This window comes from Lutra lutra, chromosome 7 (genome assembly GCF_902655055.1).
Source record: "Lutra lutra chromosome 7, mLutLut1.2, whole genome shotgun sequence".
In the NCBI taxonomy this organism is placed as follows: Eukaryota; Metazoa; Chordata; class Mammalia; order Carnivora; family Mustelidae; genus Lutra; species Lutra lutra.
In genome coordinates, this window is record NC_062284.1 from 5,708,182 (window position 1) to 5,720,191 (window position 12,010).

The window sequence follows — 12,010 nt, forward strand, 5'->3', positions numbered from 1 at the left end:
ATGGTTCTCACAGTGCAGTGAGAGAGCTGGGGCTCGGTGCCGGGCCCAGGGCAGGTCCTGGCGGTGGAGGCAGTGTTTTGTTTTGTTTTTTCAGAAAGCAAAAGTTTCCATAGTTGCAGATGCTGGGGTCAGCCCCTGCCCAAGCATGAGGGACAGGAGCAGGGTGCTGAGTGGGCTTCTCTTCTCATGGCTCGGTCAGCACGCCTGGAACAGTGAGAGAGGGGCTTGGAGGGAGGGCAGCAGGCCCTGGGACCCAGGCCCTGTCTGACCCCTCCCTGGCCAAGGGCCTGTCCCATCTCCTCTCGGGGACCCACGGTGGAAGGTGGGATGTTACTTTGTGAAGTGGCTGTTTTTAAGAGCAGTGCGCAGAGAAAGGCCAGTGCCTTCCGGACTGCCCGGGGCAGCCAGGGGGTCAGTGCCTGTTCCGAGGAGAAGGTCTGGGACCCACATGGCTCCGTGGCCCACACTGGCCTTGGAAGAAGTTTCTTGACAAATGGAGCCAGGTGGTTGGAAGCTCACCTCAGCCTCAGCCCCCCACCCCCACCCCCAGGGCACAGGTGAGCACCCCCAGCTGCTGGAGGGCACATGGGAGGTGACACGCCACAGGGCTCCTTGGGGGTCTCCTCCAAGTGAGTCGCTGGGGCTGAAGGCGCAGAGATCAGGGGACCTGGTGTCAGAGCACAGCTTGGCCAGTTTCTTGGGCAATTGACCCAAAGCCCTGGGTTTTGGCTTCCACATCTGCACGATAAAGGTGACAGATCACGAAGCTGGGGTGTGGATCTACGGAGAGTCACGTATCAGGGTATCGGGGGCATTGCCCCCCCTCCCCCCACAGGAGATTTGAGTGTTGTTACCCTTAGCCTGGTCTCCTGGCCTGCGGGCTCCCCATACAGCATCTGCTTGGCCTTGGGAGAAGTGGGGGTGGGGCTGGGCCGGGAAGGCGGTCCCTCATCAAAGGTGGGGCGGGCCAAGGGGTGAGAGCAGCCCGGCGGGATGGGTGGAGTCTCTCCACCAATCAGGAGGCTTCCCTCAGCCCAGCCCCTCAGGGCCAGGCCTTCCTGTCGCCAGTGCCCAGCAGCTGTGGCTGGCACTTAACCTTCTGGGGATCAGAGGGCAGGCCCCCTCCGGAGGTCCCGCTGGGGGAGGGACCAGCCCCCCCAGGGTCCCTGGGAGAGACCTGGCCTCCAGGGAGAGGAGTCTGCAGGGGGCCTCGGCTCTGTGCCTGGCACTGGGCCGAGTGTTTATGCGCATTATCTCATTTAGGTCTCAACAGTCCCAGGAGATAAGGATTGGTTTTCTTATCTCAGGTTTGCAGATAAGGAAACTGAGGCGCAGAAGGGGTAAGTCAGTGGGGCTAGAGCGAGATGCGGCTCCGAAGCCGGGCGTAACAGAAGGCCTCCCCCCATCTAGAGCTGGGGCGAGGTCTGTGGCACCCACCTGTTGGGAGCTCCCACCACCACACGGCTCCCCAGGCTGGCCTTCAGATGCCCTTGTAAGGGCCCATTCAGCCAGAGCGCCCCACCCCGGTTGAACTGCCATTTTGCTGTAAAACTTAAATTGACCTTACCCCCCCCCGCCCCCCCAGGGGAACTTATTTAAAAGCAAGTCCGGGGGGCGCATGGGTGGCTCAGCGGGTTAAAGCCTCTGCCTTCGGCTTGGGTCATGGTCCCGGGGTCCTGGGATAGAGCCCCACATCGGGCTCTCTTGCTCAGTGGGGAGACTGCTTCCCCCTCTCTCTCTGTCTGCCTTTCTGCCTACTTGTGATCTCTCTCTGTCAAAAAAATAAATAAAATCTTTAAAATGAAATAAAATAAAATAAAAGCAAGTCCGGGAAACCAGTTCCAGGTAACAAAGTCCAAGTACAAAGGTGGTCAGACCAGGTGGAGGTATTCAATCAGTGGGGACGCATACTGTCTCCTAGCTACCAAGGAGTATGGGCCCCCGCCCTTTGGGAGCCTTTTGGCGCCAATCCTAACCAAGGTGTGATAGGCTAAATCAAATGTCTACTAGGGTAAATTGTAATTCAATTGGTCACCTAGCATCACTGTGGAGTTTCCTGTGCGTGTTATAATCTCATTGGCCACCTGTGTGTGGCCAGGCCCAACTCCCTGGCCTTTGCTCTATAAAAGTTAGTCTGGAAAGCAGGGAGGGGTCATCCTCTCTGTAGGGGCGGCCCCGACCGGTCTGCTTGACGGTCGGTGTGATTCCTGATACTTGGCGCGAAATAAAGCTTTGCTTGACCTTTGCTTTGTATCAGTCTCGCTCCTTTAATCACGGACCCATTATTGGAGTACCCAATTTTGGGGGGACCCAACACCCTGGCTGTCTGGAGGAAATCAGGTCCCCGGGAATCCAGCGAGGGCACCCAGAGCCCGATGCCCGCCTGCAGAACCTCCCCCAAGTCGCACACAGAGCAGGGGCCAGAGTGGAACTCAGGCTGCTCGTCTGTGCCCAGCACTCTGCGGTGGGCTGACCGCTCAGGGCCAATGGGGAGGCAGGCCCTGGGCAGAGTTGGGGATGGTGGGGGAGTTCTCCCACCTCCCCTTACCCAGGAGGCTTCTCGGGAGGCATGTCCTTTACAGTGAAGGATCATGAGAGAATGTCCATTCTCCTATTGCTGGTGACGGAGGGGGGTCCCCAGGAAGGTGCGGGAAGACCAGTCGTTCTGGGCAGGCCCCAGGCAGCAGCGCCCTCTTCCTCCCCTGCCGGGCCCTTAGCAGACAGGCAGTCAAGAGTGGCACGCCCAGGGTGAAGCCACGGAAGGAGGTGACGGGCTCCTGCTCCTGAGAGGCAGGATTGAACCTTCCCGTGTAGAGGCTGAGGACAGGGGTGGGAGATCAGCCCAAGCACCCCTGCTCCTGGACCCCTCACTCCAGTTGTACCCAGATGTCTCCCAGGCAACGCTGGCTGGCCGCCTCTCCTGCCTTTGCACCTCTCTTGGGCTCCACTCCAGCCCTTGCAGGATGGGGGAGCTGACCTTGGAGCTGGAAGGGCATGGCCCTCTGTGACAAGACCAGCAAGCACCTCTCCCTGTCCCGACAGCGACCAACCCCCTGGGAGCCAAGGAAAGGAGATGGGCAGTTGTTTAATTTAGCCTTTGTTGCAGATGCTGTGAGACTACGGAGCCAAGACCTTGGGTCTTCTAGGGAAGGAGAGAGCACTGGATAGGGAGTCAGGGGTCAGGCATCCCTGCCTAGCTCGGGGGCTAGGGAAAGTGGCTTCTCTGCCTGGGCTTGTTTTCTCAGATATGAAATGAAGGGGTGGGGAATATCCACTGAACCCAAACCTGCTAAGGATTTTTTAAATCCCCAGGTTTCTAAGTCCCCGCTCACTGCTCTGACCCATGCTCTCAGGGTGGGCCCCGAGAACCAGGTGTCTCGGCAGGCAGCCAGGTTAGGGAACATCCGGACTGTAAGGTCGTGTGGCTCCATTCAGCAATGACTATGTACCCTGCCTAAGAATCCTAAGGGACTGGGTCTCTTACTGTCCCCATTTCACAGCTGAGAAAACTGAGGCTCAGGGAGGTTTCAGTTTGCTCAGTTATATGTGAGCAGGGGGTGAGTGGAACGTGCCTCCAGGTTAGTCATGCCCTGTATCCATCTCCTCGATGTATGTAATCATGTGTAAGGTTTTCTAATCCTTCCAACTGCGGCTGGCAACCCCTAGGGACAGGAGGCCCTGGGGTAAGAACCTGAATCCTAGAACACTAGGGCAAGAAGCCACTTCAGTGGGCAATTAAACCAGTTCCTCTTTTAGGAGATGGGTAACTGAGGCACAGAGAGGGAGTGACTTGCCTGATGTCACCGGGCACATCAGTGGGTCAGACGGCTGGTCCTATGTGCAGCTGAGAGCTCAGGCAGCTTGCGCGTGGTTTTCCTGCCCCTTCTCTAGCCCGGCACCATGACCATGGCCTCCCTGCCCGGCTCCTTTGTGGCAACGCAGCCAAAGGGACCACCTGCACCTCTGACCAACTCCTTCTGAGTTCCCTGCCTTCAGTGCCTCCCCATCACCCAAGAAAGAGGCCATACGGGGTCCCCACAACCTTGTCTATGAGCTCCTTTTCCCACCCTATTCATCACCTCTATCAACTCTGGACACGCTGTTTCTTCTGCCTGGGTCACTCCCCACTCACCCCTCTTGGCAAACACCCTTCAATACCCACCCCCGACATCCTGCGGTTCTCCCCTACCCTGGTCAGTAGAGACACAATGAAGTCACCACCACGGTTGGCTCCAGCCCATGGCGGCCATTGTCAACGGACCGCGGGTGGCAATTCTTTTCCTCCAGATTCCGGAGGTGCATCTTATCCTTACTCAAGGCAGCATAAACCAATGCGAGGCATTAACACGATTGGGTAACTCAAGGAAGAGAGTGTGGTCAGCCCCACCTCCCACCAGCTGTCCCGTCCTCTGTGGTCCCTAAGTACCTTATTACATTCCCATCCTCAACCCGGGCTTTAACGGCTTACTTTCCTCTAATCCACCTGTTAGTTGGGGGCTGTTTTCTCCCTGCCACCTCACACTGGGTATTCTGGGCTGAACTGTGTCCCCCCAACATCCACGGGCAAGTTCTAGCCCCCAGGACCTCAGAACGAGAATGTATTTGGAGAGAGCGCTTATAAAGAGGTAAGAAACTCTCATGGGGGGGAGGGGTCCCTAATCCAGTATGACTGGGGGCCTTACCAGAAGTGGCTGAGCCAGGCACAGAGACCCAGCGTAACTACGTGAGGACACACAGAGAAGGCGACCATCTGAAAGCCAACCCCGCTGACAATGACCTTGGACGCTAACCTCCGGAACTGTGAGAAAATGGTGTTTCTGTTCTCCAAGCCACCCCATGCGCACTGTTTCCTCACGGCAGCCCTCGGAACAAATACGTCAGGCCTCGCTTGTGGAGGTGAACCACCGTGCATCCTTCAAAAACGCTTCACCATAATTGTGAAAGAGCCCTTTGCGTCAGCGGGAATGCGTGCAGAGGAAAGGACAAGGGTGTGGTGATGGGTTGGAGGCAAGCAAACAGGCTCAAACGTGAACCCCCACTTGTGCCGCCGCGCACAGCAGGCCAAGGGCAGCCCCTGGAGATAAAGACTTGTCAGAGTGGCGCGGGAGGGCACATGCAACCTCAGGAGGCCTAGATGCTGGGGGCGGGGGTGGGGTGGGAGGGGAGCTGGAGGGTGGAGAGGGTAGGTGGGGGGTGGGGGGGAGGGTGGAGAGCAGCAGGACAGTTCCCTGCAGGATGGGAACATTTTTCCTTTTCTAAAGGCAATAAAAATCCAGGTTGATGGAAGAAAAACAGACCAAGCCCACATTTTTGTTGTTTTTAAAAGAAGTACAAAAATCCAAGCGTACAGGTTTCTCTCCCCCTTCCCCCACCCCCAGAACCCACGCCCCCGGCAGTCCCAGCCTGGCCTACTCCGTGGCCAAGCAGCCAGCACCTTCCTGCTCCTTAGCCGTGCTCTGCAGACACTGGTCATTCTGGGGGGTACCTGGGAGTAGAGGTCACTCCCCCAGCCCCGACTCTAGCCAGGGCAGCCCCCCATGCTCTGTTTCGAACACTACTTCCGTGGAAGACATCACTTGGAAAAGAGGTCTTTGGCTTAAAAACAGCCTGAAGACCACAGCACGTAGCAAAGGAGGGGGCCACTGCACACCAGAGGGCTGATTCCTGGCTGACAAGGGGACAGGCAAGGCTATTAGAAGATGCCCAGGTGGCCCCCCTCCAAATCTTCTTGCCAAAGTTCAGGGCAGCCACTGAGCTGCAGGCCTGAGCTCTGGGAAGGGCTTTGGTCACCAAGCTGGAAACCAGGGACTGTTCCCTGGTCCTCTGAGCTGGAGAGCACGTCGGCACTGTGACTCCAGCATCCCCATGGGGCCTGAGGTTGGAGTCTCTGGCATGCTGGGCGAGACAGGAGGGGTGGGGGTTCTGGCAACAGACAGGATTCTGGAGACACAGCAATACTCTGCAAGAGAGACAGAAGCGCTGGTTAGTGCCTCACGGCCTGATGTCCTGAGACCTTGAACCTGGATGCTCCCTGGAGCTTGACTGGCAGCTTCTGGACAGCTCTGGGTACCATGGATGCAGGGAAGCAAAATGGTGACGCTCTGGGGATACGCTCCAGGGGTTCAAATCCCACCTCTGCTGCTAACTAGCTTTAAGAACTCAACCTCTTTTATTCAGTTTTCTCATCTGTAAAATGGTGGTGATGATAACAGTATCGACCACACAGGGTTGCTGGAGGGCTGGCTGAGTTAGTTCATGTACAGCACCAAGAACGGTGTTGGGCAAACAGCAATCAAGCAGTAAATTTTGGTTCTTAATACGCTCTTTTATGGACCATGATTCATCCACTCATGGGCCTCACGAACAAATGAAGCTTAAAGGAAACAAGAAGGTCACTAGCTCCAAGCCCATCTACTCTGGCAGTCACCGCCCCTGATGCTGGCTAGCCTCCCTTCACCCCAAACCTTAGTGGAGCACTTGGAGCGAATTCCCTGCCAGGACCTCTCGCTACCTTTCATCTTGCCTCCGGAGCAAGTCCGAGGATTCCCCCCTCTTTAACGTGGTTGAGAAGACTTCTCCGTGGTGGTGTCCTTAATGACCTGGGACCCCACCTCATTCCCCATAAGGTTAGCGTCCTCTCCACACTCCCTTCACCTTCTCTCTAACACTAACTTGGTTGGATTAGATAAACCAGGATCTAAAGAGCACGACAGTGTCTGCAGACTGGAGCCTACCCACTCCCTCCATCTCCCAATGAACCCGGGGACGACCCCGAGAGGAGCGGCATGGGATTGCACGCATACCTGGTATACGGCAGCAAGCTCCGGGACAGCGGGGGGCGGCGTCCAGGGCACCGCCTGGTTCCTAGGTTCTGGGGACGTCTGCGTTCCGGACCAGGCCTGGGGCGCTGTCCAAAGGGCTGTCTCAGGGGCTGGCCCTTGGGAGAGTTGCGTGGGCGACTGCGTCGCAGGGCAGTAAGGGGGTGTAACCCAGGGATCCACGTCGGGCACCCTGCTCCCCAGGAGCTCTGGCGCCGCTAGTGCTACGGGACAGGCGGGCGGGGACCCCCACGTCGCGGCGGAGCCGAGGCCCGGGGCGCGCGCCGGCACCTGCGCCTGCACCTGCACCTGCGCCTGCGCGGGGCCGCCGTCGGGGCAGAGCGGGCAGCCCCCAGGGGTCGCCGCGTCGCTGCGCCGCCGCCGCCGCCGCTGCTGCAGGCTCTCCTCGCTGAGGCCCAGCACGGCCGACAGATGGCCGATGTAGCGGATGGCCAGGCGCAGCGTCTCGATCTTGGTGAGGGTCTGGCCGGCGGGCGCGACGGACGGCGGCAGGAAGCGGCGCAGCTCGTGCAGGGCGCGGGCGAGGGTGCGCATGCGCAGCTTCTCGCGCTCGCTGGCGCTCTGCCGCTGCCCGCCCGCCGGCCCGCTGCGGGCTCGTCCTGGCGCCGTCGGGGCGGCCTCTGCGGCGCGGGCGCTGCGGGCCGGGAGCGCGGGCTGCGAGGGGCCGCGGGCGCCGTCGCAGGGGCACGAGCCCGACGAGTCTGAGGAGGAGGCCGGGGACGTGGAGTCCGGGTGGCCGGCCCAGCCCCAGCCCTGGGGCAAGATCCAGTGGTCGTGGCCCAGGAGGCTGTGCAGAGGAGGGGACTGGGCCATGGCGGGGGCTGCAGTGGGCTCTGAGAGGCTGGGCCGGCCACCTCCAGGCCTGAGCTTTTATCTGGACCAAAGGTGAGAGGTGGCCCCCTGCCAGGTTACAGAGAGGTGTCAAAACCCACAGAGCCCAGGGAAGGCCTGGGCAGGGGGGCCTTGGGAAAGCGGGCCCATTTGCGGAGGTGTGGATTCTGACTCCTCAGGGGCTCTAATGGAGGCCCCTGCAGCCCGGGAAGTGTGGGAGGAACAATTCGCATCTGGATGGAGCTGCTAAGCTTCTCACCGAGTTCCCACCCACCCGGGCTCGTGCGTGGTGAGTGCCCAGGCCCGACAGGGGTGGGCAGTGCCATTGTTAGGGATGGCCAGGCGGTCCCTCATGTGAAGAGTGGACCCATGTAAAGAGGGACCGCCTCTCTCATCACTAGCCTCCCAGTGGGAGGGGGCGGGTGTCCAGTAACTTCCACTCACTGTCTACAGGTGTGCTGGATAAGGCGGCAAGACAAGCCCGGAGGGATGTGTCCACAATGATGAGGGGTGGGGTGGAAGTAGGGGGACGTACAGGTGCTTCATCCCTGGTTTGCTCCCAGAACCTATACTGGCTGGTTTGCTGAATAGTGGGAGGAAAGTCATCTCACTGCCCACAGATAGTTTCCGCCCCTGAAAACTAGAGCAGCCTGGAGAAGAGGGATAGGAAGCAGTGGGTGATGAAAATAGGGGAAGGTGAGCCCCCCAGGCAGGCCTGAGTCCATTTGCTGTGTGACCTGGGACAAGTTACTTACGTCTTCTGACAAGTTTCCTTCAATCTCCTAGCATTAATACTACAGACCACCCACCACCTGGGGTGTCTGCTGGTACTCAGCGGAACCATCTGGAACCGTTCAGTTCTGGGCCCGGCAGGTGAGCGGAATGTTTGCCGCTATCACTCCGTAAGGAAGGTGCTTACATTTCCAGATGCTGCAGCCATTAATCATTTACTTCGTATTTATTTAGCGACTGGTAAAGGTCGGGCACACCAGCACGAACAAGTTAGTTGTGGTCTCGGCTCTCATGACATTTCAGGTTTGTGCTGAGAGGCAAGTGAACAGGCTGTGTTCCCTAACTGGCTGTGTGCCCTTGGGCTGGGCCTTTAACCTGTCTGAGCTTGAACTTGGGCTCTATAAATAATGATTATAGTATCAACTCATAGGACCGTTGTTACAGTCTCATAATATAAACCTGGAGATAGCAGTCAGCGGTGATGACAGTTTAAAGGAGGCATCAGTGTCCTTCGTGATCTTCGGAGAAAGGGCTGAACTCTGAGGCAAAGGGCTGAACTCTGAGGCTAAGGGCCAGATGAGGGCCAGGGGCTATAGGGCTCTGGCCACAGGGCTGGAGAGGTTGCCGCTGGGCCTTGAACCATGAGTAGGACTTAGTTAAGGAGAGAGGCAGGTAGGAAGCATTCGGGCTGCGGGAACTGCTTAAGGAAAGGCCTGGCAGTGGGACTTGCTAAGGGCCTTCCGGGACAGTGTGCAGCGGCGCTGATGTGGAAAGCGGGAGCACAGCTTGGCTGGGGCCAGGCTAAGAAGTAGGATTGCCAGATGGACCTTAGAGCAGAAGTGTGACATGGGGGGAAAAAAAAGCGGGCCATCAATAACGGAAGGTCAACATGATGATGTTTCTGGGATAGATGGCCTTGTATCCACTTGAAGTAATAAATAATGGCCTTGTAGTATTTGTGCCTACAAAGAAACATTTAGTTACACAAATTACATAAGGAATACATTCTCTTTGGCCACAGTGGGAGCGTACAGGTAAAGCTAGGGTCCTTCAGCAAAGGTAGCAGCTCTCAGGTTGTCACGTGCGGCGGGCCCACACGGCCACGTATGTAAATGAGGGAACATCGCGACCTGTTTGTAAGTTGCTTTTCTTTCTTTCTCTCTCTTTCTTTTTTTTAAGGTTTTATTTATTTGAGAGAGCAGGAAGACATATGAATGGTGGGGGGGTGTGGAGCAGAGGCAGAGGGAGAAGCAGACCCCCCTGGTGAGCAGGGAGCCTGACAGAGGTGTTGCCCGGGAGGCAGAGGGAGAGGGGGAACCCCAAGCAGGCTCCACGCCCAGCACCGAGCCTGATGCAGGGCTCGATCCCAGGACCCTGAGATCATGAACTGAGCTGAAATCAAGAGTGGGAAGCTTAGCCGGCTGAGCCCCCCTGGGGGACCCTGTCACTTGCTTTGTTTCAGTCAACAGCATGTCTTACGGCAAGCCCTGTCAGGAGAGAACCAGCCGACTCCTAGAGGGTCATAGGCGATTTAAATGGATGAACATTTAAACATTATACGAACATTAGAGCAGATCCCTGTAACCGGAAGGAAAATGGCAGGAGGCGCAGACAAACCTTCAGTGAGGAGATGACACCACTTTCTGCTCAGGACTTTTTTTTTTTTTTTAAGTATCAGAGAAAATGTGCCCAAGTCACCGCTCTAACTTGATGTTGAGGGAATAATTGGCATTGAACGACGTTGGTCAGGGCAACCCCTGTTTAGGTGATCCTAGCTGCCGTGAAGGAGCAGAGGAAATTTCTAGTTTGTCCACAGCACGGGAAAATGGTGACTCACTTAACAGTGACCTTGAATCCAAGCAGGCTTTTCTCTGGAAAGAAGTAGGAAGTCACGCAGTACGACTTAAAAGGATTTAAACCAAGTTAGAACAACAACAACAAAAACCTAATTTTTTCCTAAGGGCGGCGGGGACTTAGAAAACAGTCGATCCTACACTTTTTCGGTTGCACTCAGGGCTGTACCGGCTGGGAATTGTTTTATGTGTAACTGAGAGGGACAGACAAGATCCGTCAGGTTTCTTGTGTGTTTCCTGATCTGGATCCTGAAGTTTCAGATGAATGTGCTGCTGGGACCGAGTTTCTGACTCATCTCTGTTAATTCTTCTATCCTATTCTATAGCCCGTGTGCCCCAGTCAGGCTCTTACTGATGCATCATTAGTGTGCGTTTATTTTTTGCCAAATAACACTGCTTTGTGCACAGGCAGGTAGAGCTGGAGAGGTGGAATGGCCTTGTGACCTCTAGGAAGGGTCCGAAATCCAAGATTATGCCCGCCCTCAGAGCCAGCCGGGAGGGGTTTCCTGTGAAAGGATTTGGTGAGTAAGGGAGCCACGGCCAGCGCAGAGCCAGCCCCCTGCTTGCTCTACTTCCCTCGCTAGGATAGCCTGGCCTCCTCTCTGGGTCTGGGCTGGCCCCGGAGCCCGGGCCTCACACTGACTGGGACGCTGGACTGTAGGTTCTAGCCGGGCTCTTCACCAGGCCCCTCAGCCAGGCTCTGGAAGCTCGGGGACGCACTGTCGACCAGCCCCATTCATCAGGAGGGGAAGCCAAAGTGAATCCCCCGCCCCCCCCAGCCTCACTGGGCCTGCGCTTAGCACAGGGAGGCTGTGCTGCTTGATGGTGAGGAGGCTGGGCCGTGGAATCGGACTGCCGTGGGCTTAGAGTCCCAGCCCCACCCTTCTAAGCCGTGAGAATGTGGGCAACTCCGTGTGTTTTCTCATCTCCGAAGGGGAGGATTCTGGTTTCCAGGGTGACTGTTGGGGTAAATAAAGATGACGCCTGTCATAGCACTCAGCACAGAGGCTACATGTGAGGGTCTTGCTTATGGCAAGTTCAGGGGCAGCAGAATGAAGTAGGTAAAGGACTAGGCCGGGGGGGGGGGGGGGCTGGGGTCTTTTAGTCTTGGCCCTAGAAGAAGGCGATTGTTTCTGTTCCCGAGACTCCAGCACCAGGCCAGGCGCATCCTGCCCCACCCCCCTCCTCTACCTGCGACCCTTTTCCTCTGTGGACTGAGGATGGCGGGGTGGTGGTCCTTAGCAGGGCTTTCCAGCCCCTGGCCGGCAGCGGGGGTCACCACAGCTGCAGGGCAGAGGGAACGGGAAAGCTCAGATGCCTGGATCCGGAGCCCACCAGCTCAGCCCAGCCAAGGCTAGGAAATGGAGGATCTGAACCTGCTTCTGATGGGCCGGGTCCTGGCCCAGGTGCTTGTCCAGCTTGCTTCTGGAACCCTCAAGCATTTCTCCCTCTATGCAGGAACGTGCCCCAGGTGCATGGTGCTTGGTGAGCAAGTGGGTCTGGGCCCCCGCCCCACGGGGGGCTCTCCTCCCTTCCTCATCCTACTCTCCTGTTGCAAGGAGGGACATCCGCAGCTGTATGCTCTTGGAAAAGGTGATTAACTTCTGGTTCTCAGCAGGCCACTGGCTCTGGGTTCACCCTCTCCTTCCTGTGCTGGGAGGAAGAGGTGGCTAGGTCAGGGAAACGTGGTCAGTAGAATGTTCACGAGTATGGCAGACCCTTCTAGTTGCACACATAGCATCTGTTACAGCCTCT

At 57.4% G+C, this 12,010-nt stretch overlaps 1 protein-coding gene across 1 annotated transcript; it reads right to left on the reverse strand.

Moving 5' to 3' along the window:
- Positions 1–5,396: 5,396 nt before the first annotated feature.
- MESP2 (mesoderm posterior bHLH transcription factor 2) lies at positions 5,397–7,652 on the reverse strand. The gene is made up of 2 exons (XM_047737604.1): positions 6,804–7,652; positions 5,397–5,959 (listed from the first exon to the last, which is right to left on the reverse strand). The coding sequence occupies exons 1-2, from the start codon at positions 7,650–7,652 to the stop codon at positions 5,693–5,695; spliced, it is 1,116 nt and encodes a 371-aa protein (XP_047593560.1). The 3' UTR covers positions 5,397–5,692.
- Between the last annotated feature and the right edge of the window lie 4,358 nt (positions 7,653–12,010).

Excerpts from the sequence above, each read along its gene's own strand:
- MESP2 (XM_047737604.1), bottom strand. The coding sequence starts at position 7,652 with ATGGCCCAGTCCCCTCCTCTGCACAGCCTCCTGGGCCACGACCACTGG. Across the intron at positions 5,960-6,803 it reads AGCTTGCTGCCGTATACCAG|AGTATTGCTGTGTCTCCAGA; the intron begins GTATGCGTGCAA and ends TCTCTCTTGCAG.